This window comes from Rhinoraja longicauda, chromosome 18 (genome assembly GCF_053455715.1).
Source record: "Rhinoraja longicauda isolate Sanriku21f chromosome 18, sRhiLon1.1, whole genome shotgun sequence".
NCBI classification, from domain to species: Eukaryota; Metazoa; Chordata; class Chondrichthyes; order Rajiformes; family Arhynchobatidae; genus Rhinoraja; species Rhinoraja longicauda.
This window is the reverse complement of record NC_135970.1, coordinates 872,979-898,232: the sequence shown is the minus strand read 5'-3', so window position 1 is coordinate 898,232 and position 25,254 is coordinate 872,979. Positions and strand designations below refer to the sequence as shown.

The 25,254-nt window shown below is 52.5% G+C and overlaps 1 protein-coding gene across 2 annotated transcripts in view; it reads left to right on the top strand.

Annotated features, from left to right (window-relative positions):
• The window catches only part of LOC144602192 (uncharacterized), a 39,214-nt gene extending 17,189 nt beyond the window's left edge, over nucleotides 1-22,025 (top strand). For both annotated transcript variants that reach the window (XM_078414941.1, XM_078414942.1), the window contains exon 8: nucleotides 16,773-22,025. In XM_078414941.1, the coding sequence (XP_078271067.1) occupies nucleotides 16,773-16,967 (195 nt within the window). In that variant the 3' untranslated portion in view covers nucleotides 16,968-22,025. The remainder of the gene's footprint in view (nucleotides 1-16,772) is intronic.
• The last annotated feature ends 3,229 nt before the right edge of the window (nucleotides 22,026-25,254 follow it).

The window sequence follows — 25,254 nt, the reverse complement described above, 5'->3', positions numbered from 1 at the left end:
TAGAGCAGCATCATGACTTCCTGACTCTTACATGCAATGCCCCGAGCAATGAAGGCAAGCATACCATACATGTACTGGATGGAATTTTGTTTAAATGCATTATTGTCACCTGCTGGAAGTTTTTGTACAGCAGCTTTAAGTTTCATTCCCTAATAGACAGGAAGTTGTCATAAACAAGGAAATGGAGCTGTGAAAGGGATACCCTCATGGTGTAGACAGTGTAATTCACCTGTGTGTAATCTGCTGCCATCCTTCGTCACAGAGTTTGTTAGATGCAATGTCTAAGTAATTCTGTTTATTGACATCATCCTTGTATGTTCCTACACTAAACGTATAATGTACCTAAACCCTATGTTATTTCTTTTTGTGCCTAAACGTTACAGTTTCACATTTGAATACAGTAAAGCATCAAACGACAGCTCGTCTCTACTGGTCTTTATTGGATCAATTGTTTAGCTTGTTGGATAGCCGGATAGGGACATTCGGCGAGTCCAATATAATGAAAAGACAGCAACACAACAAGCTGTGCTAAAGGTGGCTCACATCGTTACATTGTCCGTCCACACCTCAAAGCCATGGCATCAGGCAACCAAGACAACGCTTCACAGAATGAAGTCAAGTCTCTTAGTGCTCGTTCTTATCGCTCTTTAGCCAGTTCCAGTTCCAGCAGGGCCGCCCTCAGAGCTCAGGCAAATGCAAATGCAGCCGAAACCAGAGCAGCATTCGCTCAGAGAGAGAAAGCGATGAAGTTCGAGGCAGCTCGGCTTCAGGACCAGGCCGCTCGACTTCAGGACCAGGCCACTCGGCTTCAGGCCCAGGCCGCTGGGCTTCAGGCCCAGGCCGCTCGGCTTCGGGCCCAGGCCGCTGGGCTTCGGGCCCAGGCCGCTGGGCTTCGGGCCCAGGCCGCTCGGCTTCAGGCCCAGGCCGCTGGGCTTCAGGCCCAGGCGGCTCGGCTTCAGGCCCAGGCCGCTGGGCTTCAGGCCCAGGCCGCTCGGCTTCAGGCCCAGGCCCTCGGCTTCAGGCCCAGGCCGCTGGGCTTCAGGCCCAGGCCCTCGGCTTCAGGCCCAGGTGCGCTGGGCTTCAGGCCCAGGCCGCTCGGCTTCAGGCCCAGGCCCTCGGCTTCAGGCCCAGGCCCTCGGCTTCAGGCCCAGGCCGCTGGGCTTCAGGCCCAGGCCCTCGGCTTCAGGCCCAGGCCCTCGGCTTCAGGCCCAGGCCCTCGGCTTCAGGCCCAGGCCGCTGGGCTTCAGGCCCAGGCCGCTGGGCTTCAGGCCCAGGCCGCTGGGCTTCAGGCCCAGGCCCTCGGCTTCAGGCCCAGGCCGCTCGGCTTCAGGCCACCTTAGAGGCCTTGCAAAAAGAGAAAGAGATGAAAGCAGCTATTGCAGAGGCTGACACCATCGAAGCGGGTTTATTGGCAGAACAAAAGTCATGTAATAGATCACCAAGCCCTGTTCACTCAAAGCCAACACGTTACCAATGATGATATCGAGAGTGAAAGCATACTATTTGGTTCATTGCCGCCTGCCCATCAGACCAAGTCTAATCTGGCCAGTTCATTTCATGGGCATCACAGTCCCAGTAATGTCCAAGGAAACATGGAGCCTAGATTGGAGGATAGAAAGCCAACTTCAACCTTTCTGCTCGGTGACTTTATCGACTCATATTCATATTTTCATATTTCATATTTCAGATACAGCGCGGAAACAGGCCTTTTCGGCCCACCAAGTCCGCACCGCCCAGCGATCCCCGCACATTAACACTATCCTACACACACTAGGTACAATTTTTACATTTACCCAGTCAATTAACCTACATATCAGTACGTCTTTGGAGTGTGGGAGGAAACCGAAGATCTCGGAGAAAACCCACGCAGGTCACGGGGAGAACGTACAAACTCCGTACAGACAGCACCCGTAGTCAGGATCGAACCTGAGTCTCCGGCGCTGCATTCGCTGTAAAGCAGCAACTCTACCGCTGCGCCACCGTGCCGTCTCCTCGAGCCAACAACGATATCAATCCCACCACCAAAGACCTCGCCAGATACCTCGCTCGCAGCCAGCGTGTTCCAACGGGATTGACGATCTTTAATGACAAGTCCGAGAATTACTGGGCTTGGAGATCCTCCTTCCAAAGCACCATAGCAGGCCTGGGCTTTTCACCCGGAGAAGAGCTAGATCTTTTGATAAAATGGCTTGGAAAAGAATCCTCGGAGCAGGCAACAAGAATTAAGGCTATCCACATAAGACGTCCATCAGCAGGTTTGACGATGGTTTGGCAGAGGCTTGAAGAAACCTATGGCTCACCCGGGTCTATTGAGCATGCCCTCTTTACCAAGCTTGAGAACTTTCCCAGGATCACCATCAGAGAGCCATACAAGCTACGTGAGCTCCGGCACCTTCTGTCAGAAATCGAAGCGGCAAAGTTCGATGGGTATCTACGCGGTTTGTCTTACCTTGACACCTCCAGGGGTTGTTGAAAAGCTTCCTTATAACATCCAGGAAAAGTGGACCTTTGGGTCTAAGTATAAACTCCAGCACCACATCTTTTTCCCCCCATTTAGAGTGTTTGTCGACTTTATCCGCTTGGAGGCAAAAATCAGAATGGACCCCAGCTTCAATCTCTGCTTTCCCAATCGAGCAATTGTCAAAAGAGAGACAATAGAGAGACATGGTAAAACTCTCATCTCCGTCCACAGGACACAAGCATCTCCAACAACTCCTGAGGTAAAACTCTCATCTCCATCCACAGGACACAAGCATCTCCAACAACTCCTGAGGTAAAACTCTCATCTCCATCCACAGGACACAAGCATCTCCAACAACTCCTGAGACACAGGAAATCCGTGACCCAGCCAAGCTGTGTCCCATTCATGCTAAGATTCATCCATTAAAGAAGTGCAGAGCCTTCAGAGAAAAGAGCCTGGAAGACCGCAAACATTTCCTTAAGGAACATTCCATTTGTTTCCGCTGCTGCTCCTCCACAAGTCATGTCGCCAAGAACTGTAAAGGCACGCAGGATGTACGCCATCTTAGATGAACAGAGCAACCGCTCTCTTGCAAAATCTGAGTTCTTCAATATCTTAGAGATCAAAGGAAATCTTCAGCCATATACGCCGCGGACATGCGCTGGGCTCAAGCAGACTGCAGGTAGAAGAGCTTCCGGTTACATGGTGGAGTCTGTGCATGAGAAGACATTGCTCCCTCTTCCTCCGCTCCTAGAATGCAATCAGGTGCCTAATAACCGTGCCGAGATCCCCACTCCCAATGCTGCGCGTCACCACAGCCATCTCAGGGGCATTGCCAATGAGATTCCTCCACTGGATCCAAAGGCTGAAATACTGCTCCTATTGGGAAGAGATATCCTGCAGGAGCATAAAGTGAGGAAGCAAATTAACGGTCCCAACAATGTCCCATTCGCCCAGAAGCTGGATCTGGGATGGGTAGTTGTTGATGTATGTCTTGGTGGAGCACATAGACCTACCCAAGTGGACACCTACAAGACCTGCATTCTGGGAAACGGTCGACCTACTTACCTCACACCATGCACAAGCCATGTTACAGTGAAGGAGAAGGTCACCTATTCACCTCTTTGTGAGGATGATCCAGAGTTGATGTCCATGGCCGGTCTACGGGTGACCACATGTGGACAGAACCTGGAGCAGTCAGTCTTCCGTCGTATTGCTAGTGATAACGACCTAGCACCATCATTCGATGACCTGAGGTTTCTCCAGATTATGGATGACCAGTGTTACCAAGATAACTCGTATAGCTGGGTCGCACCTCTGCCATTTCAGTCACCCAGGCAGCATTTGCCCAATAATCGAGAGCACGCTAACAGCAGACTCGCCTCTCTCCATCGGACTTTGGACAAACGATCACAGATGAAGACACGCTACTTGGAGCTCATGGACAAAATGCTCAGCAGTCAGCATGCAGAGGTAGCACCACCACTCAGAGTTGAACAAGAGTGTTGGTATCTTCCCTCATTCGGAGTCTACCATCCCAGAATGGAAGATCAGATTCGTGTGGTGTTTGACTCCAGCGCACCGTTTGAGGGGGTTTCGTTGAATGACGTGCTGGTCAAAGGGCCTGATCTCAACAACAGCTTACTAGGAGTCCTCATGAGATCCAGGAAGGAACCAGTGGGAGTCATCGCCGACATTCAGCACATGTTCCACTGTTTCGTCGTGAGAGAAGACCATCGAGATTTTCTACGCTTCCTGTGGTATCGTAACAACAATCCAGAGAGTGACATCATCGACTACAGGATGCGCGTGCATGTTTTTGGCAACAGCCCCTCACCGGCTGTCGCCACATATGGTCTCCGAAGAGCTGCCAAGGAGGAAGAAACAACCTATGGCAATGACGCTCGCAAGTTCATCGAACGTGACTTCTATGTAGATGATGGGGTGAAGCAGAAGCCATCAGTGTCCTCTATCATGCCCAGGAGATGCTCACAGTATCCAACCTCAGGCTGCATAAAGTCGTTTCGAACAGAGCTGCAGTCATTGAAGCATTTCCTCCTGAAGATCGAGAGAAAGACATCAAAGATCTAAACCTGTTCGCAGATGACCTCCCTCTCCAGCACAGTCTTGGTGTGTCCTGGAATATCGCTGCAGATACATGAACATTCCAGTGGTCTGCGGTGAAGAAGCCCTATACTCACAGAGGAACATTATCAACAGTTAACAGTCTTTATGACCCATTAGGTTTCCTTGCTCCAGTCAGGTTGTTACTCAGGGAGCTCTCCAAGCAGACTGATGATTGGGATTCTCCTCTCCCCCAAGACATGGAGGCAGAGTGGATCAAGTGGAGGGGCTCGCTCCAGGATCTACAGGAGCTACAGATCCCACGCCCCTACACCACATTCTCACATTTGAGCTTTGTGTGTTCTCACTGGCATCAGTCAAGGCCATTGCCGCAGTCGCCTATCTGAGGGTCACCACCGAAGATGGACAAATGGAGGTGGGCTTCATCTTTGGGAAAGCCCAGCCAGAGCTGACTATTCCAAGGCTGGAATTGTGTGCAGCGGTCCTCACTGTCGAAATCGCAGAGATGATTGTGAAGAAGATGGACTTGACATTTGACAACATCACTTACCACACTGACAGCAAAGTGGTGCTGGGGTATATCTGTAACCGGTCAAGGTGGTTTTACACATACGTCCACAACCGTGTCCAAAGTGTACGTCAGTTTTCATCACCTCATCAGTGGAGGTTTGTTCCCACGGATGACAACCCAGCCAACCACGGATCACGGTCTGTCCCAGCAGCTCCACTCCGCACTACCACCTGGCTGTCAGGTCCAGCGTTTCTCAAGAGACCACGTACCTGCAATGCCTTACCTCAAGAGACCTTTGAAGTCATTGAGCCAGATCTAGATAGTGAGATCCGTCCTCTTGCAACTAACACCACACAGGTCCTTACCGGGCCGAATCCCTTAACAATTGAGCGTTTCTCCAAGTGGAGCACCACCCTGGTGCATAGTGGCACGCTTAATCCACATTGCTCAAACCTTCTCTAAGCCTAACCAAGGCGGCAGCTGCCAAGGGTGGCACATTTATCGTTCAGGCCCTACTGTAGAAGAGTTGCAGAAAGCAGAGATGCTCATCATAAAGGGCGTCCAACAACAGTGTTATTCACTAGAGATGGGGTGCACCACTGCAGCACACAACCTCCCCTCACACTGCCCTTTGTGCAAGCTGCGTCCAATATTGTGTGGCAGTGGGGTGCTACGAGTGGGAGGCTGCATCATTCAGGTAAAGCTGGGAGCAGAGGAAACCAACCCGGTAATCATCCCAGGACGTCATCATCTGGCTACCCTACTCGTGGGTCATGATCATGAAGCTGTGCAACATCAAGGTAGGCACTTCACTGAGGGTGCTGTGAGACAGGCTGCTTACTGGTTGGTTGGAGCGAAGAGGTGCATCAGTGGTTTCCTCTTCAGGTGCGTCATCTGCAGGAAACTCCGTGTAAGAGTGAGTACCAGCAGATGGCTGACCTCCCAGCGGAGCGACTACAAGTGGCACCACCCTTCACTTACGTGGGTGTCGACGTGTTTGGCCCTTGGGAGGTGGCGTCACGCCGGACCAGAGGAGGACACAGCAACAGCAAGAGATGGGCTGTGTTGTTCTCCTGCATGTGTACCAGAGCTGTGCACATCGAAGTGACAGAGCATGAGTGCTAGCAGCTTTAGCAATGCCCTGAGGAGGTTGTTTGCCATCAGAGGGCCAGCAAAGCAGATACGGTCAGACTGTGGCACTAACTTTGTTGGTGCCAGTCAGGAGCTGAAGATGGGTGATTCAAGTACCAGCTCCGACAGCATCGGGAAATACCTCCAGGATCAGAAGTGTACATGGGTATTCAATCCGCCCCATACAATACAATACAATATATCTTTATTGTCATTGTACAGGGGACAACGAGATTGGGAATGCGCCTCCCATACGATGCAATAAATCAATTAGCTAGTCAGTATTAATTTAAACAACCCAATGAAACAAATGAGAACAGTTTTAAGACAGAATAAAGTGCAAGTAGATCTGTGCCGGTTCACTGTGCGATGTGACCATCCGGCTCAGCAGGACCGGTTCATAGCAGCTATGGCCCTGGGGATGAAGCTGTTCCTGAGTCTGGAGGTGCGGGCGTAGAAGGCCTTGTATCGTCTGCCCGATGGAAGAAGTTCGAACAGACTGTTGCAGGGGTGTGAAGAGTCTTTGTGGATGCTGGTGGCTTTTCTGAGGCATCGTGTGTTGTAGATGCCCTCCAAGGCTGGTAGCTGTGTTCTGATAGTCTTGTGAGCTCTATGGACTACCCGCTGTAGAGCTTTCCTCTCTCCCACAGTACAACTGAGATACCACACAGGGTGCCATGTGTTAAGATGCTCTGTATGGTGCAGCGGTAGAAGGTCGTCAGCAGCTGTTGGGGTAGACCAGACTTCTTCAGTGTTCTTAGATAGAACAGTCGTTGCTGTGCCTTCTTGACCAGGGCGGCAGTGTTAGTGGACTATGTTAGGTCCTCCGAAATGTGAGTGCCCAGAAACTTGAAGCTGGACACTCTCTCCACATTGACCCCATTGATAAGGATCGGGGCATATTCCCCGTTGTGTGACCTACTGTTGATGATCAGCTCCTTGGTCTTGGTGGTATTTAGGGACAGGTTGTTATCAGAGCACCAGTCCGCCAGGTTCTGCACCTCCGCTCTATAGTTTGTTTCATCCCCGTTGGTGATCAGCCCGATCACCGTTGTGTCGTTTGCAAACTTGATAATGGTGTTGGTGTCGAATGCAGGAACACAGTCGTGTGTGAAGAGGGAGTAGAGCATGGGGCTCAGAACACAGCCCTGTGGTGTGCCGGTACTCAGGGTGATAGTGGAGGACAGGTGCGGGCCCATTCTCACTGCCTGCGGTCGCTCCAGCAGGAAGTCCAGGATCCAGTCACATAACGACGAGCTGAGGCCTAGCTGGTGGAGTTTGATGATGAGCTTTTTTTTTTATTTTTTTTATTTTTTTTTTTTAATCAAAAATATTTATTCAAATATTAAAATAATATATACAATGCAATAAAACCAAAACAGAACCCACCACCAGAATATTATACAAACAAATATACCTATTAAAACTATCATACAATTATACTACAATCCCCATCCAGGATACATCCAATCCCCCGCGGTGCCCAGCGGTCCCGGAATTCCTCCAGGGTGCCCGTGGACAGCGCGTAGTCCCTCTCCAACACCACCCGGGCACGGACGTAACCCCGGAAAAGGGGCAGGCAGCTGGCTTGGGTAGAGCCCTCTTCCGCCTGGCGCCGTGAGTCGCGGATGGCCAGCTTGGCCTGGCCCAGGAGCAACCCAACAAGGACATCTTCGGCCCTACCCTCTCCCCTACGCACAGGGTGTCCAAAGATGAGGATGGTGGGTGAAAAATGCAGCCAAAAAGCAAGGAGCAGCCCCTTTAGATATTGGAACAGGGGCTGCAACCTCACACACTGCATGTACACGTGGTACACAGACTCTTCCAACCCGCAAAAGTGGCAGGCGGCTGGCGAGTCTGTGAACCGCGCGAGGAACAGGTTGCAGGGGACTCCTCGGTGCAATATCTTCCACCCCAGGTCCCCGATGGAGAGGGGCAGAATTCCTGCGTAGAGGGACCCCCACCGCGGGGTCACCTCGCGACCGGAAGGCAACACTGACCGCCACTTAGTGTCCGGACGGTGGACCAGGGCGAGGAAGTGCAGGGTGTGGAGGAGGAGCCCGTACAGGACACGCCTCCCTGCGTCTCGGAGGGAGATGAAGGGTGTCGAGGAAATGCGACTCATGTTGTGTGGGACCGGCTCCCGGGAAGGATTACGGCGCCTCGGTCCGACGAGTACTTCCGGCTGAGCGGGGGTTTGCTCAGCCGCAGGTGCTCCACACATTTGAGCCTCTCCGACACCCAGCGGGGCAGGACAAGGGCCGGCTGCTCTCACGCCTGGGCCGCCGCCCTCCGTCAGCGGAGGGGGGGCCCGGTCGACAGCAACCAGGTTCCAGACTCTCAGCAAGTCCCGGTAGAAGCCGGGCATTCCCAGCAGGATAGCATGGCTGACGCCCACCATCGGGATCCGCGTACCTGCTTGAAGGCAGCGGCCCCGTTGGAAAAAGTGTGTCGCCAGCACGTGCCACCTGGGAGGACGCTCCGAGTACAGGTATCTCTGCAGAGTCCTGAGGCGGAGAGCCGCCAACTGGGTGCGGATGCACACCAGCGACTGCCCGCCCTCCTCAATCGGGAGACTCAGGACCGCTGCAGAGACCCAGTGCTTTCCGTTGCCCCAGAAGAAGTCCACCAACTTCTTCTGGATGATCCCAGCAAAAGTGGCTGATGGGACCAATGTGGTCAATCTGTACCAGAGCAGGGAAGCCACGAGTTGGTTAATGACCAACACCCTGCCCCGGTAGGAAAGCACCCTGAGGAGACCTGACCAGCGCCCCAGCCGGGCGACGACTTTCAACTCCAGCTCCTGCCAGTTCGCCAGCCAGGTCTCCGCGACGGGACTCAGGTAGACTCCCAAGTAAAGGAGGCGCGTGGTGCTCCACGTGAAAAACCGCATCTCCTCAGGGAGGGAGTCCACCTGCCATGGACCCACCAAGAGTCCAGAACATTTCCCCCAATTGATCCTTGCAGAGGAGGCGGCCGAGAAGACTCGTTGGCACTCGCGCATCCTCTGCAGATCAGCGGGGTCAGTGACCATGAGGAGCACGTCATCGGCATAGACCGAGAGGACCACCTCCATATCTGGCTCGCGTAGAACCATGCCCGTCAACCTCCTCCGAAGCAGACTAAGGAATGGCTCCACGCAGATGGCGTACAGTTGGCCTGACATGGGGCAGCCCTGACGTACTCCTCTGCGGAAGGGAATGGGAGCCGTCAAGGATCCGTTGACCTTGATGAGGCACTCCGCAGTGGTGTATAGAAGTCGGATCCGGGCCACAAAGTGCGGTCCGAACCCAAACGCCCGCAGAGTCCTCACCAGATACTCATGATCCACCCTGTCGAAAGCCTTCTCCTGGTCAAGGGAGAGAAAGGCAGTGGGTACACCGGTCTCCTGAGCCAGGTAGACCAGGTCCCGGACCAGATGGATATTGTCCTGGATGGACCGGCCCGGGACCGTGTAAGACTGGTCAGGGTGGATCACTTGGGCCAGCACTGGGCCCAGACGGTTGGCCATTGCCTTAGCAAAGACCTTGTAATCGGTACAGAGGAGGGAGACCGGGCGCCAGTTCTTTAGTAGGCGGAGATCACCCTTCTTGGGCAGAAGGACCACTACAGCCCTCCGCCAAGACAGGGGCATCTCCCCGGTCGCCAGGCTCTCCCTCAGGACCATGGTGTAGTCCTCCCCCAAGGTCCCCCAGAAAGTGCGGAGGAACTCTGCTGTCAGTCCGTCCAGGCCAGGGGATTTGCCCCTTTGAATCTGATGGAGGGCCGCAGTCAGTTCGTCTAGTGTCAGGGGGGCGTCCAGACGCTCGGCACCCTCCGGGCCGACCGTGGTTAGACCTTCCCACAGATCACTGCACTCGTCCACGCCGGAGCTATCCGGTGAAAACAAGGTCCCATAAAAGGAACGAACCGCCGCGTTGATGTCTTCTGGTTCGGTGACGGGGGAGTCATCGTCAGCGAGCAGCTCCACTAACTGCTGACGGACTCCCCGCCATTTCTCCAGCGAGTAGAAGAAGGGTGAACCGCGGTCCAAATCGTGGAGCATTTGGATCCGCGACCTCACATACGCGCCTCGGGATTGCTGTAACTGCAGCTCCTTCAGCGCGTCCTTCTTCTCCTGGTATTCCCTCCAGAGGGTCGGGTCCCCACCGGTCTGACTTAGACGCGAATCCAAATCGAGCATCTCACTCCCGAGCTGTCGGACCTTGGAATCGCGTCTCTTGGTAGACCCCCTAGTGTACTCCTGACAGAAACGCCGGATGTGGGCCTTGCCCACGTCCCACCATAGCCGCAGGGAGTGAAATCCTCCCCTCTTCCCCTTCCAAGTGGTCCAGAACCTCACAAACGAGTCCCGGAAGCGGCGATCCTCCAGCAGCCGGTTGTTAAAGTGCCAGTACGCGGACCCTCCCCTCGTGCGCAGCAGGGTAAACTCTGCCCACACCAGGTGGTGGTCCGAGCAAGGCATCGGCCGCATGGAGGCCGCCGAGACCCGGGAGACGTACGCCCGAGAAATGTACAGGCGGTCAATGCGAGAGCCACCCCCCTCTGACCTCCTGGAGAAGGCACTGGAGTCGGGGTGGAGGTTCCTCCAGGTGTCTACCAAGTCAAAGGAGCCCACGAGCTCCTTCAACTTCTTCACCGACTCCTGGCCGCGCTGGATACCTGAACGGTCTCCTTCCTCGAGGGTACAGTTGAAATCTCCCCCAAAGATCACGCAGTCGCCAGGGTCGATGGAGCTCAAAAGGGTAGACACCTCCCGGAACAGGCACGTCTGCAACACGGCGGGCTTGGGGGCGTACACGTTGACAAAATGCAACGGCACGCCATCCAGGCGCACGGCCAGGTGAAGCAAGCGGCCTGGCACCAATTCCTGGACCTTTAGGATTTCTGGCCGGAAATTCGGGGCCAGCAAAATGGCCACCCCACTGGAAATGGAGCTGAGGTGGCTCATGAAGACCTCACCACTCCACTCCAGGAGCCAGGTGGACTCGTCTCCTGGGATGGTGTGGGTTTCCTGCAGGAAGCTCACCGCATATTTCCCATCCCTCAGGGTTGAGAGATGGTTAAACCTGCGGAGAGGCCCCCTGCTGCCATTTATGTTATAACTGGCTATGGTGATCGCCATGTCAGAAGTACACTAGATCCCCTCACCAGTCCCCTGGTCACTGACAGCAGAGTCGCCTTTGCCGCTACGGACCCTAGATGGATTGGCAGTGCGTTTCACCTTCCGGATCTTGGCAACAAGGGACGCTCTACTGGTCCCTCTACCCTCAGCAGGAACGACGCTGCTCTGGGCCTCGGCGTCCTTTTCCAGGTCGTCCAAGAAAGACCTGAGCTGACGCCGGTCGTTCCCCTTCACCCCCATCCCTCCCTTCACCCCCGTCCCTCCCTTCACCCCCGTCCCTCCCTTTCCCCTCCCCTTCCTTCTGAGGATGAGGTTCAGGGAGCTGGTGACCCCTTGTAAGTTCGGCCACCGGAGGGAGGCCAGTTTGGGCCGATGTTGGGCTCCTTCGGTGGCCGCGATGAACTCGCGGATCTCCTCCACTGGAATGAGAGGAGTGGCGTCGGGGGCAGCGAGAACATCCATTGACTCATTGCCCGAGGAGTCCCCTTCCACCCCCCCACTGCAGATGGAGTCACCATTCCCATCCTTGGACACACCTTCTGTGCTTGAGACTCCCGCCCCACCCTGCGCAGCGGTTGCCTCTTCCCCACCCTCTGGTCTCACCTCCACCTCAGTCCCCACCGTGGGGCCAGTGGCAGAGGGGCCTTCCTCGGGTGTACCTGGGCAGTCAAGACTATTGACAGTGGGGTCTATCCCTCCACCAGTTGGGCCCAGAGTGGACTCTGGTGCCCCAGACTCAGGGAGTCCCTCTGGAGCCAGGTCCTGCGGGAGAGAAGGGCTGGTTTCCCCTTCCCCCTCCCCGCCTACTATCCCTAACTCCACAGGCGTGTTCTCAACCTCGTCCTGGGTAGGTTGCTCCTGGGCTTCCTCGGGTGCATGAATCGGGATTCCCTCCCCAACAGGAATCTCTCCCTGCTCCATTACACCCGAGTGGTCCCCATCACCACCCTCCCCAGAAACCCCTTCAGAGCATGGAACCGGGGCCTGAACCAGAGGGCAGGAATCATCCTCCACCACAGCACTCCCTGCCCCACTGGAAGATTCCCCTATGTCCCCCTTCTGCTCCTCCCTGGAGAGATTCCTCCTTTTTTTTTCGAAGGGGAGGAGCTCACAGACTCTGGGGTCACCTGTGCAACCCTAGTCTGTGGCTCCCCCTCCTCCCGCCCAATCCCCTCCGCCCCTGGCTGGATTATGGGGCTTGCGGACTCCCTAACGGGAGGTGACGGGATGGGTGGCAAAGTCTTATCCCCGGGGGGTTTGTTCCCCAGGTGCCTTATCTTCTTCATCACCTTGCCCCCCTTCTTTTGACCCTCCCCATCCCCAGGGTTCCCTGACTCAACTACAGGGGGAGTGGGAGTGGGGGGGGGAGGGAGGTTAGTGGCACCGGAGGCGGAGGCCTCCGCCCGGGATTTGGGGCAATTCCTCCGAATATGCCCCACTTCCTTGCAGGCGTGGCACCTCGGGCGGTCCGATGTCCAGAAGATGGTGAAGTCTCGCCCATCCTGCTGGACACAGAAGCGCCCGTCGACCACCTCCTCCCGGTCCAGCAGCATTGTCAACTGGCGCCGGAGGGAGAGAACGTGCTGCAAGTCCTTCCTGCGGAACCCCATGGGTATTGGGGTGATGTCGGTGAGGATCTTCCCCAGGGTATGAAGGTGGGGAAGGAGGGCCTCGTTCTTGATGCAGGGCGGGACGTTGGATAGGACCACCCGCTGCGCGGTGGACTCAGGGGCTCGACCTGTAAGAAAAGTCCACCCACTGTGACCCCTTTACATACAGTCGCGTTCACCCCCTCAACGGACTCCAGAAAGAACACGCCCTTCCCAAACATTTTTCCCACATACACAATGCCTACAGGCTTGGCTGCCACTGCCACAGCAGCCGCGCAGTCCTCCAGGTTCATTTGGGGGGGCATGTAGCACCTGACCCCATGTTCAAAGGGTAGGTTCCTCATGGGGAACCGGGCCCCCAGAGGAGCAGCCGAAGCAGCTGAAGCAGCCGCCTTAGCATAACTCCCCGAAGGCCCCGATCCCCCAGAACGCTGACCCTGCATGGTATCAGGCACTACAGTGAAACAAAAACACTGATACACAAAGACAAAGACAATCCAAAAGGCACGGGGCCAAGTCCAAACACACGAACAAGTGTAGAACAGTTCAAGGGAGGGAGGCGAGTGGTGTTGCCTCGAACGTCAATAATGGCGGCTCCCACTAGAAACTGCTGCGTCACGGCCTCTTGGCCCGGGTATCTCAGCTCTCCTGCGTTCCCTGGTGAGCTGCAGACTTTCTCAAGCAATCCCCGCTGGTCTTCGCTGCTCCTGCAGCAACGAAAGGGATTCACCTGCAGTCTGTTATTGTTGGAAGCCTATCTCTGATAGAGAGGAGGCTCCTTCAGCTCCAGGTCTCAAGGCCGCAGAAGGTCGAGGGTGCAGAAAACTCCCACACCGCACGAAAACCAGACCCGTCCGGTCAGTAGCGACGAGGCAGTAGGGGGGGGGGGGGTTGTTCTGGACGCAGGTGTATCAGTCCAGACAGGTTTTTCTCCCCCTTTTTGTGCGCCACAGTTTCCTGGCAGTTTGCCAGCCTCAGTAGTGGGAGCTGAGCAGTCAATTGATAACACCGCTCGCAGCCCCAAAACACACAGAAACCTTTAAAAAAGATTTCTATAGCGTCGCAGCGATACCCAAAGATGTTTAGAGTACCGCTGTACCTCCTCCGAATTCCAAAAAATGTTGTAGAACTCACTCGTTCGAGTGATTGAAACAGAGCTCCGTAGCACCACACCCCACACCTGAGCTTGGTGGGGATGACCGTGTTGAAGGCAGAGCTAGAGTCAATGAATAGCATCCTCACGTACGTGCCGTGTCTGTCCAGGTGAGTCAGGACAGTGTGAAGAGCCAGAGAGATGGCGTCCTCTGTGGATCTATTTGCCCTGTATGCAAATTGATGTGGGTCCAGTGAGTCAGGGATGTTGGATTTGATGTGTGAGAGGACCAGCCTTTCAAAGCACTTCATGACTATCGGAGTTAGGGCAACCGGACGGTAGTCGTTCAGGTTGGAGATTTTGGCTTTTTTCGGCACCGGCACTATGGTAGCCGACTTCAGGCACTTGGGGACCGTAGCCAGAGATAACGACAGGTTAAAGATCTTGGTGAATACCTCAGCCAACTGTTCAGCACAGTCCCTAAGTACCCTTCTTTGAACTCCATCCGGTCCTGCAGCCTTGCGTGGGTTGACCCTTTGCAGAGCGCGTTGTACCTCCTGTGTGCTCCCACATGGGTGGTGCGTGGGAGCGGATGATCGGTATCGCCTGTCGTATCATCGACTACATACTCCTCCAGAATGGAGCAGCCCGCCTCACACATGAGGTCTTAACGACATTTATGGCAGAAGTCACAGCCGTGATTAATGCAAGACCCCTCACCCCTGTGTCTTCGGACCCGGAGTCACCGTTCATACTGACTCCAGCTACACTCTTAACTCAGAAGACAGGCGTTCCCCTTCCTCCTCCTGGTGAGTTCTTCTCAAAGAAGAGTGGAAGCGTGTTCAGAGCCTAGCGGAAACCTTTTGGAGCAGGTGGCGTCAGGAGTATCTGGTCACTCTGCAAAGCACGACGCAAGTGGTTGGACATGAGGCAAAATCTTAAATGGACCATAGACAATAGGTGCAGGAGGAGGCCATTCGGCCCTTCGAGCCAGAACCACCATTCAACGTGATCATGGCTGATCATTCTCAATCAGTACCCCGTTCCTGCCTTCTCCCCATACCCCCTGACTCCACTATCCTTAAGAGCTCTATCTAGCTATCTCTTGAATGCATTCAGAGAATTGGCCTCCACTGCCTTCTGAGGCAGAGAATTCCACAGATTCACAACTCTCTGACTGAAAAAGTTTTTCCTCATCTCCGTTCTAAATGGCCTACCACTTATTCTTAAGCCGTGGCCCCTTGTTCTGGACTCCCCCAACATTGGGAACATGTTTCCTGCCTCTAACGTGTCCAACCCCTTAATAATCTTATACGTTTCGATACGATCTCCTCTCATCCTTCTAAATTCCAGTGTATACAAGCCTAGTCGCTCCAGTCTTTCAACATATGACAGTCCCGCCATTCCGGGAATTAACCTGGTAAACCTACGCTGCACGCCCTCAATAGCAAGAATATCCTTCCTCAAATTTGGAGACCAAAACTGCACACAGTACTCCAGGTGCGGTCTCACTCGGGCCCTGTACAACTGTACAAAGAAGGAGATGTCGTCCTCCTGAAGGACAAACAGGCCAGAAGAAACGAGTGGCCCATGGCAATCATCTCAAAGACCTTTCCAAGTCAGGATGGGAAGGTTCGGAGAGTGGAAGTCAGAATCTTCAAGGATGGAGGCCAGAAGCTCTACATCTGCCCAATCACTGAAGTGGTCCTCCTCCTGTCTCCCGAGGACTCTGGGGGTTAAATGGGAGATTTGTGTGGTGTCTCAGAAATACAGTGCTTGACTGTATTTTGTTTAAATGCATTATTGTCACCTGCTGGAAGTTTTGGTACAGCAGCTTTAAGTTTCATTCCCGAATAGACAGGAAGTTGTCATAAACAAGGAAGTGCAGCTGAGAAAGGGATACCCTCATGGTGTAGACAGTGTGATTCACCTGTGTGTAATCTGCTGCCATCCTTCGTCACAGAGTTTGTTAGACGCAATGTCTAAGTATGTTCCTACACTAAACGTATAATGTAACTAAACCCTATGTTATTTATTTTTGTGCCTAAACGTTACAGTTTCACATTTGAATACAGTAAAGCATCAAACGACAGCTCGTCTCTACTGGTCTTTATTGGATCAATTGTTTAGCTTGTTGGATAGCTGGATAGGGACATTCGGCGAGTCCAATATAATACACCTTCTTTACCAGCCCATCCCCTGTGCTGCCACCTTCAGTGAGCTATGAACTCAGACTCCAAGATCCCTCTGCACAACATTGCTGTTAAGGGCCTTGCCATTAACTGTATACTCTCTCCTCCCATTCAACCTCCCAAAGTGCAACACCTCACACTTACTCGGGTTAAACTCCATCTGCCATTTCTCTGCCCTTTCCTTTAGCTGATCTGTATCCCACTCTATCTTCTGACAGCCTTCCTCACAGTTCACAACTCCTCCAATGTTGGTGATATCAGCAAACGTACTCACCAACCTTTATGTCCAGGTCATTTATCTACACCACAAACAGCACAGGTCCCAGCACAGATCCCTGTGGAACTACTGGTCACAGACTCCAGCCTGAACATCCACCTTCCACCACAACCCTCTGTCTTCAATGAACATGTCTGTTCTGAATCCACACGACCAAGTCGTGGTGAATCTAGTACTTTGGCATTTTAAACTATGAAAGTTCCCCTTGGTTGACAAAGTAATGTTCGTTTAGTTACAATAACAGGTGGAATTTGCAAATCATGACAATTGTTCTTTCTTTTCCACAGAAACACCGAGTGCGAATCCCACAGACAGAAGATGCTTTGAACAGGAGCCGACAATCACTGATTTTCTTCACCCACCCAGATGACGATGCAATGGTTGCCTGTTGTGATGGTTTGGACAAACACCCACCTATCACCTGCATCCAGTATTCTAAGGATAAGCACCCTGATTTGGTTAACTTGTCTCTCTATCCCTAAAGCGATGGAGCAGGAAGGTGGCAGCTGGAGAATCGTGAGGCTTTAGACATTGTGGTGAATTAAATAAAACTGTTTCTTACCAAATATCAATTAGCATCAGACAGGGGATCACATTTAGTGTGGGAAGGAACTGCAGATGCTGGTTTACACCAAAGATAAACACAAAGTGCTGGAGTAACTCAGTGGCTCAGACATTTCTGGCGAAAAGGAATAGGTGACATTTCAGGTTGGAGTCTGGAGAAAGGTTCTGATCCTAAGCATCACCTGGTCCTTTTCTCCAGAGATGCTGCCTGACCTGAGTTTCTCCAGCATTTTTTGCCTATCAAGGGGATCAAAGTTGCTCTTAAGTATATTCATGGTGGGATTGGGGGTAGATATCACCCACGTTTAATTTAGATGTTTATCATGTATTTACCTGCTATTGAGAGGTCGCCATCTTTGTTACAGGAGATAAAGGGTCAAGTTGTCCACCCTGACACCAGTCAAAGAAACATAAAAACATAGAAAATAGGTGCAGGAGGAGGCCATTCGGCCCTTTGAGCCAGCACCGCGATTCATTGTGATCATGGCTGATCGTCTCCAATCAATAACCCGTGCCTGTCTTCTCCCCATATCCCTTGATTCCACTAGCCCCAAGAGCTCTATCTAACTCTCTCTTTAATCCATCCAGTGATTTGGCTTCCACTGCCCTCTGTGGCAGAGAATTCCACAAATTCACAACTCTCTGGGTGAAAAAGATTTTTCTCACCTCAGTTTTAAATGGCCTCCCCTTTATTCTAAGACTGTGGCCCCTGGTTCTAGACTCGCCCAACATTGGGAACATTTTTCCTGCATCTAGCTTGTCCAGTCCTTTTATAATTTTATATGTTTCGAAAGATCCCCTCTCATCCTTCTAATCTCCAGTGAATACAAGCCTAGTCTTTTCAATCTTTCCTCATATGTCAGTCCCGCCATCCCAAGGATCAATCTCGTGAACCTACGCTGCATTGCCTCAATTACAAGGATGTCCTTCCTCAAATTAGGAAACCAAAACTGTACACAATACTCCAGATGTGGTCTTACCAGGGCCTTATACAACTGCAGAAGAACCTCTTTACTCCTGTACTATTCTCTTGTTATGAAGGCCAACATGCCATTAGCTTTCTTCACTGCCTGCTGTACCTGCACGCCAACTTTCAGTTGGTGTACAAGGACATCCAGGTCTTGCTGCACCTCCCCCTTACCTAACCCAACTCCATTGAAAAAATAATCTGCCTCCGTGTTTTTGCCGCCAAAGTGGATAACCTCACATTTATCTACGTTATACTGCATCTGCCACACATCTGCCCACTCACTCAACCTGTCCAGGTCACCCTGCAACCTCCTAACATCCTCTTCACAGTTCACACTGCCACCCAGCTTTGTGTGATCTGCAAACTTGCTCGTGTTACTTCTAATTCCTTCATCTAAATCATTAATATATATGGTAAACAGTTGCGGCACTCCACTCGCCACTGCCTGCCATTCTGAAAAGGACCCGTTTATTCCTACCCTTTGCTTCCTGTCTGCCAACCAATTCTTTATCCATGTCAACACCCTACCCCCAATCCCATGTGCTCTAATTTTGCTCACCAATCTCCCGTGTGGGACCTCATCAAAGGCTTTCTGAAAGTCTAGATACACTACATCCACTGGCTCCCCTTCATCCATTTTACTTGTCACATCCTCAAAAAATCCCAGAAGATTAGTCAAGCATGATTTCCCTTTCATAAATCCATGCTGACTTGGACTTATCCTTTTACTGCTATTCAAATGCACCGTTATTACCTCTTTAATAATTGACTCCAGCATCTTTCCCACCACCGATGTCAGGCTAACTGGTCTGTAATTCCCCATTTTCTCTCTCGCTCCTTTCTTGAAAAGTGGGACAACATTAGCTATCCTCCAATCCACAGGAACTGATCCTGAATCTATTGAACATTTGAAAATGATCACCAATGCGTCCACTATTTCTAGAGCCACCTCCTTGAGTACCCTGGGATGCAGACCATCAGGCCCAGGGGATTTATCGTCCTTCAGTCCCATTAGTCTACACAATACTATTTCTCGCCTAATGCGAATTTCTTTCAGTTCCTCTATCCCCCTAGGTCCTCTTTCTTCTAGTACTTCTGGGAGATTGTTTGTGTCTTCCTTAGTGAAGACAGATCCGAAGTACCTGTTCAACTCTTCTGCCAATTCCTTGTTACCCATAATAATTTCTGCCTTCAAGGGACCAGTGTCTGCCTTCAAGGGACCCACATTTGTCTTTGCTAATCTTTTTCTCTTAACATATCAAAAGAAGCTTTTACTGTCCTTCTTTATATTCTTGGCCAACTTCATCTTTTCAGCCCGTATTGCCCGTTTTGTTACCTTCTGTTGTCCTATGAAAGTTTCCCAATCCTCTGGCTTCCCGCTACTCTTTGCTGTGTTGTACATTTTTTCTTTTAGTTTTATTTCATTCCTAACTTCCCTTGTCAACCACGGTTACCTCCTACTCCCCTTAGAATCTTTCTTTCTTGGGGTCCAGAACCAACCTGATTTTCCCAGTCTACCTGCATATTGAAATCGCCCATCACCACACTGGCATTCCCTTTCTTACATGCCAGTATTAACTCCTGCTGCAACTTACACCCTACATCCGGGCTACTATTTGGGGGTCTGTAGATAACACCAATTAGTGTCTTCCTGCCCTTACAATTCCTCAACTCTATCCACAGTGACTCTACCTCATCAGTCCCTATGACACCCCTCGCAAGGGACTAAATTTCATCCCTCACCAGCAGAGCTACCCCACCGCCTCTGCCCACCTGCCTGTCCTTTCTATAGGATGTATAACCCTGAACAATAGGTTCCCAGGCCCGATCCTCCTGCAGCCACGTCTCTGTAATCCCCACAATGTCATATCTACCAACCTCTAACTGAGCCTCAAGCTCATCTACTTTACTACTTATACTTCGCGCATTCATATACAATACCTTCAATTCCTTACTCATCTCACCTTTCACATCGATCCCTATTATACTTGGCCATACTCTCCTATCCCTTTGAGTTTTCTTTCCTGTTAATTCTGGGGTCATTAACTATCCCTTTAACTCTCTTTCCCTTTAACTCCATCCTTGACTATCACATTTGACACCCCCCCCCTTATTTAGTTTAAACCCACCCGTGTAGCAGTGGCAAACCTGCCTGCCAGAATGCTGGTCCCCCACCTGTTCAGGTGCAATCCATCCCTTTTGTACAATTCCCCCTTACCCCAAAACAGATCCCCCTTACCCCAAAACAGATCCCAGTGGTCTAAGAATCTAAATCCCTGCCCCCTGCACCAGTTCCTCAGCCACACATTCAGGTCCTGTATCTCCCTGTTCCTGCTCTCGCCAGCACGAGGAACTGGAAGCAAACCGGAGATAACCACCCTGGAGGTCCTGCTTTTCAGCATTTTTCCGAGCTCTCTAAAGTCACGCTGCAGAATATTCATCACCTTCTTTCTGACATTGTTTGTGCCGCCATGCACTACCACTTCCAGTTGTTCACCTTCGCCCTTGAGGATTTCCTGCACTCTGTCCGTGACATCCTGGATCCTGGTACCAAGGAGGCAGCACACCATCCTCGAATCCCGCCTGTTGCCACAGAAACCCCTGTCCGTACCTCTCACAATGGAGTCTCCTACTGGTATGGCGTTGCCTGATGTCAGACTCTTTGGTTTTGGCTCAACAGCACTTTTTGTTTCGCAAGCCAGTCTGCCACTCAGTGTGGTAACGTCTTCTTCACCGACAGCTTCCAAGTGGGTGAACCTGTTCTCAAGAGGTACAACACCCGGGGTCCCTTGCACTCCATGTCTCCTTCCCTTTCTCACCGTCACCCACCTTCTCTCTTCCAGTACCTTCGGTCTAACAATCTCACTGTAGGACTTGTCCAGGAACGACAGTTTCTCGGACAAACCTGAGGTCATCCAGTTGCTTCTCCAGTTCCCCAACACGGTCCTTCAGGAGCTGTACCTGGATACACTTCTCACACTTGTAGCAGCCAGTGGTGTCCCTGTCCTCCCACATCCTGCAAGCATCACACTGAATCAGCTTGCTTGACATTTCCTTCTTGCATCTCACCCTCTCCAACTTTTGGTGTGGCCTCCACCTTCGGGTCATTGACTCAATCAATAGTGAATAGGTGCGTGAGGAGGCCATTCGGCCCTTCAAGCCAGCACCACCATTCAATGTGATCATGGCTGATCATTCTCAATCAGTACCCCGTTCCTGCCTTCTCCCCATACCCCCTGACTCCGCTATCCTTAAGAGCTCTATCTAGCTCTCTCTTGAAAGCATCCAGAGAATTAGCCTCCACTGCCTTCTGAGACAGAGAATTCCACAGATTTACAACTCTCTGACTGAAAAAGTTTTTCCTCATCTCCGTTCTAAATGGCCGACCCCTTATTCATAAACTGTGACCCAGTCATTGCCACCCACACCACTGGGCATTGACTGGGTCAGTGCCACCCACGCCACTGGGCATTGACTGGGTCAGTGCCACCCACGCCACTGGGCATTGACTGGGTCAGTGCCACCCACGCCACTGGGCATTGACCGGGTCAGTGCCACCCACGCCACTGGGCATTGACCGGGTCAGTGCCACCCACGCCACTGGGCATTGACCGGGTCAGTGCCACCCACGCCACTGGGCATTGACCGGGTCAGTGCCACCCACGCCACTGGGCATTGACCGGGTCAGTGCCACCCACGCCACTGGGCATTGACCGGGTCAGTGCCACCCACGCCACTGGGCATTGACCGGGTCAGTGCCACCCACGCCACTGGGCATTGACCGGGTCAGTGCCACCCACGCCACTGGGCATTGACCGGGTCAGTGCCACCCACGCCACTGGGCATTGACCGGGTCAGTGCCACCCACGCCACTGGGCATTGACCGGGTCAGTGCCACCCACGCCACTGGGCATTGACCGGGTCAGTGCCACCCACGCCACTGGGCATTGACCGGGTCAGTGCCACCCACGCCACTGGGCATTGACCGGGTCAGTGCCACCCACTACACTGGGCATTGACCGGGTCAGTGCCACCCACACCACTGGGCATTGACCGGGTCAGTGCCACCCACACCACTGGGCATTGACCGGGTCAGTGCCACCCACACCACTGGGCATTGACCGGGTCAGTGCCACCCACACCACTGGGCATTGACCGGGTCAGTGCCACCCACACCACTGGGCATTGACCGGGTCAGTGCCACCCACACCACTGGGCATTGACCGGGTCAGTGCCACCCACACCACTGGGCATTGACCGGGTCAGTGCCACCCACACCACTGGGCATTGACCGGGTCAGTGCCACCCACACCACTGGGCATTGACCGGGTCAGTGCCACCCACACCACTGGGCATTGACCGGGTCAGTGCCACCCACACCACTGGGCATTGACCGGGTCAGTGCCACCCACACCACTGGGCATTGACCGAGTCAGTGCCACCCACACCACTGGGCATTGACCGGGTCAGTGCCACCCACACCACTGGGCATTGACTAGGTCAGTGCCACCCACACCACTGGGCATTGACTGGGTCAGTGCCACCCACACCACTGGGCATTGACTAGGTCAGTGCCACCCACACCACTGGGCATTGACATGACCAGCCCTCACGTGTACCCGTGACCAGACCCATGGTCACATCTCAGCTGGGTTTCTGTAGAGAGAGGGAGTGGTGTCATATCTGCCCAAACCCAAAGTATCTTCAGAGGTGAGAAACATCACCAGGGTTTCCAAATCCATCACCTCCAATATCCAAATTATTTTCAAATATTAAAAGATTCAGGAACAGCTTCTCCCTCCCTCCCTCCCTCCCTCCCTCCCTCCCTCCCTCCCTCCCTCGGCCGTAACCTCTGTTGTGTCAGCAATACGGCAAGGCTGTGGAACCAAGGGTGCCGGAACATGGGTGGCAGATCCCTACAATGTAGTCATGCAATTCAGAACAAAACTATAAATAGTTGAACCTGAAAATAACAACACTGATCTCAGATCACTGGGTTAATTTGTCTTAGGATTAATTGTGAGATATATTTGAATACATTTATTATTTGAGCCATTGCAGTACAGAATAAAAACAATCTGTGATCGGAATAATCTATATATATATACTAAAACTCTCATCTTGTTGGTTTGTCAGTTTGATTGTTCCTGAACTACAGCCAAACTGATACACAATAGCTTGACAATTTGAGGCCCACCTTTCTCACTATCGCCCAATGGTGCTATGGATGAAGTTTCATTCAAATTAGTGTTATCTTATTAAAGTTATTTACAATTTAATGTTTAAAAAGGGAGGACAGGGGAGGGGGAAGGTGGGGGGCGGGAGGGAGGCGGAGGGAGGATGGGGGAGGCAGCGGGTGGGGGGGCGGAGGGAGGGGGGTGGGAGGATAGGGAAGGTGGAAGGCGGGGAGGGAGGGTGGGAGGTGCGGAGGGAAGGGGGAGGGAGGAGGGGGAAGGGGAGGCAGGGAGGGGAGGGAGGGGAGAGAGGGGGGCAGGGGGGATAAGAGGGGTTGAGAAGTATGGAGTGGATGAGCGTGGGAGAGGGGGAGGGGGAGGGAGAGGGAAGGAGAGGGAGTTTGGAGGGAGGACCGGCGCTCGTCCCGGCATGCCTCACATCCAACCTTCCTCCCATAGTGCAGAGCAACGCCAGAGGCGGCAGCAAGTCTAACAAGATGGCCGTCACCGCTGTCGATCAGCGCTGCCTCTCCAGGGGGGATGGTGGGTGAGGGGGAGAGGAGGGGGGATGGAGTGGGTGAGGGGGGTGGGGTTGGGGGGAGGAGGGGGATGGTGGGTCAGGGGGAGAGGAGGGGGATGGAATGGGTGAGGGGGTAGGGTGAGGAGGAGAGGGGATGGAGTGGGTGAGAGGGAGGGGGGGGTGGAGTGGGGGGGGGGGGGTGGGAGGGGGCATGGAGTGGGTGAGGGTGGGGGGATGGAGTGGGTGAGTGGGGGAATGAAGGGAGTGAGGAGAGTGTCTCCAAATTTGAGGAAGGATATTCTTGCTATTGAGGGCGTGCAGCGTAGGTTTACTAGGTTAATTCCCGGAATGGTGGGACTGTCGAATGTTGAAAGACCGGAGCGACTAGGCTTGTATACACTGGAATTGAAAAGGATGAGAGGGGATCTTATCGAAACGTATAAGATTAAGGGGTTGGACATACTGAAGGCCCGGATGCTGTAGGCCGTAGAATCTATAGATTCAGGATCAGTTCCTAGTGATTGAAGGGTAGCTAATGTTATCCCACTTTTTAAGAAAGGAGGGAGAGAGAAAACAAGAAATTATAGACCAGTTTGCCAGGGCTTCAATGTCAGGGCCCCAACCGCCCCAACGAGGCAATTTCAACAGCCTGGCCATGGGAGAAGACGGCAGGAAAGAGAAAAGACATTCTGGCCTTCCATCACAGTGAGGAGGTGACTGGAGGAGACTCACTGTGATGGATGTTTCTTTTGTTTTGTTTTGTGTTGGTTGTGATTGTGTGTGTTATTGCTTATTTTTATTGCTCTTATTGTTGGACTGTGGGTAACGGAATTTCATCCAAAATAATTGTTTTTTTGGATGACAATAAAGGTTATTCTGATTCTAATTCTGATTCTGATTCTGACATCGGTGGTGGGGAAGATGCTGGAGTCCATTATAAAAGATAAAATAGCGGAACATTTGGATAGCAGTAACAGGATCGTTCCGAGTCAGCATGGATTTACAAAAGGGAAATCATGCTTTACTAATCTTCTGGAATTTTTTGAGGATGTAACTTGGAAAATGGACAGGGGAGAGCCGGTGGATGTCGTTACCTGGATTTTCAGAAAATCTTTGATAAGGTCCCACATAGGAGATTAGTGGGCAAAATTAGAACACATGGTATTGTGGGTAGGGTACTGACATGGATAGAGAATTGGTGGGCATACAGGAAACAAAGAGTAGAGATTAACAGGTCCCTTTCAGAATGGCAGGCAGTGACTAGTGGGGTACCGCAAAGCTCGGTGCTGGGACCGCAGCTATCTACAATATACATTAATGATTTAGATAAAGGGATTTAATGTAACATTAGCAAATTTGCAGATGACACAAAGCTGGGTGGCAGTGTGAACTGTGAGGAGGATGCTATGAGGATGCAGGGTGACTTGGACAGGTTGTGTGAGTGGGCGGATGCATGGTTGATGCAGTTTAATGCAGATAAATGTGAGGGTATCCACTTTGGTGGCAAGAACAAGAAGGCAGATTATTATCTGAATGATGTT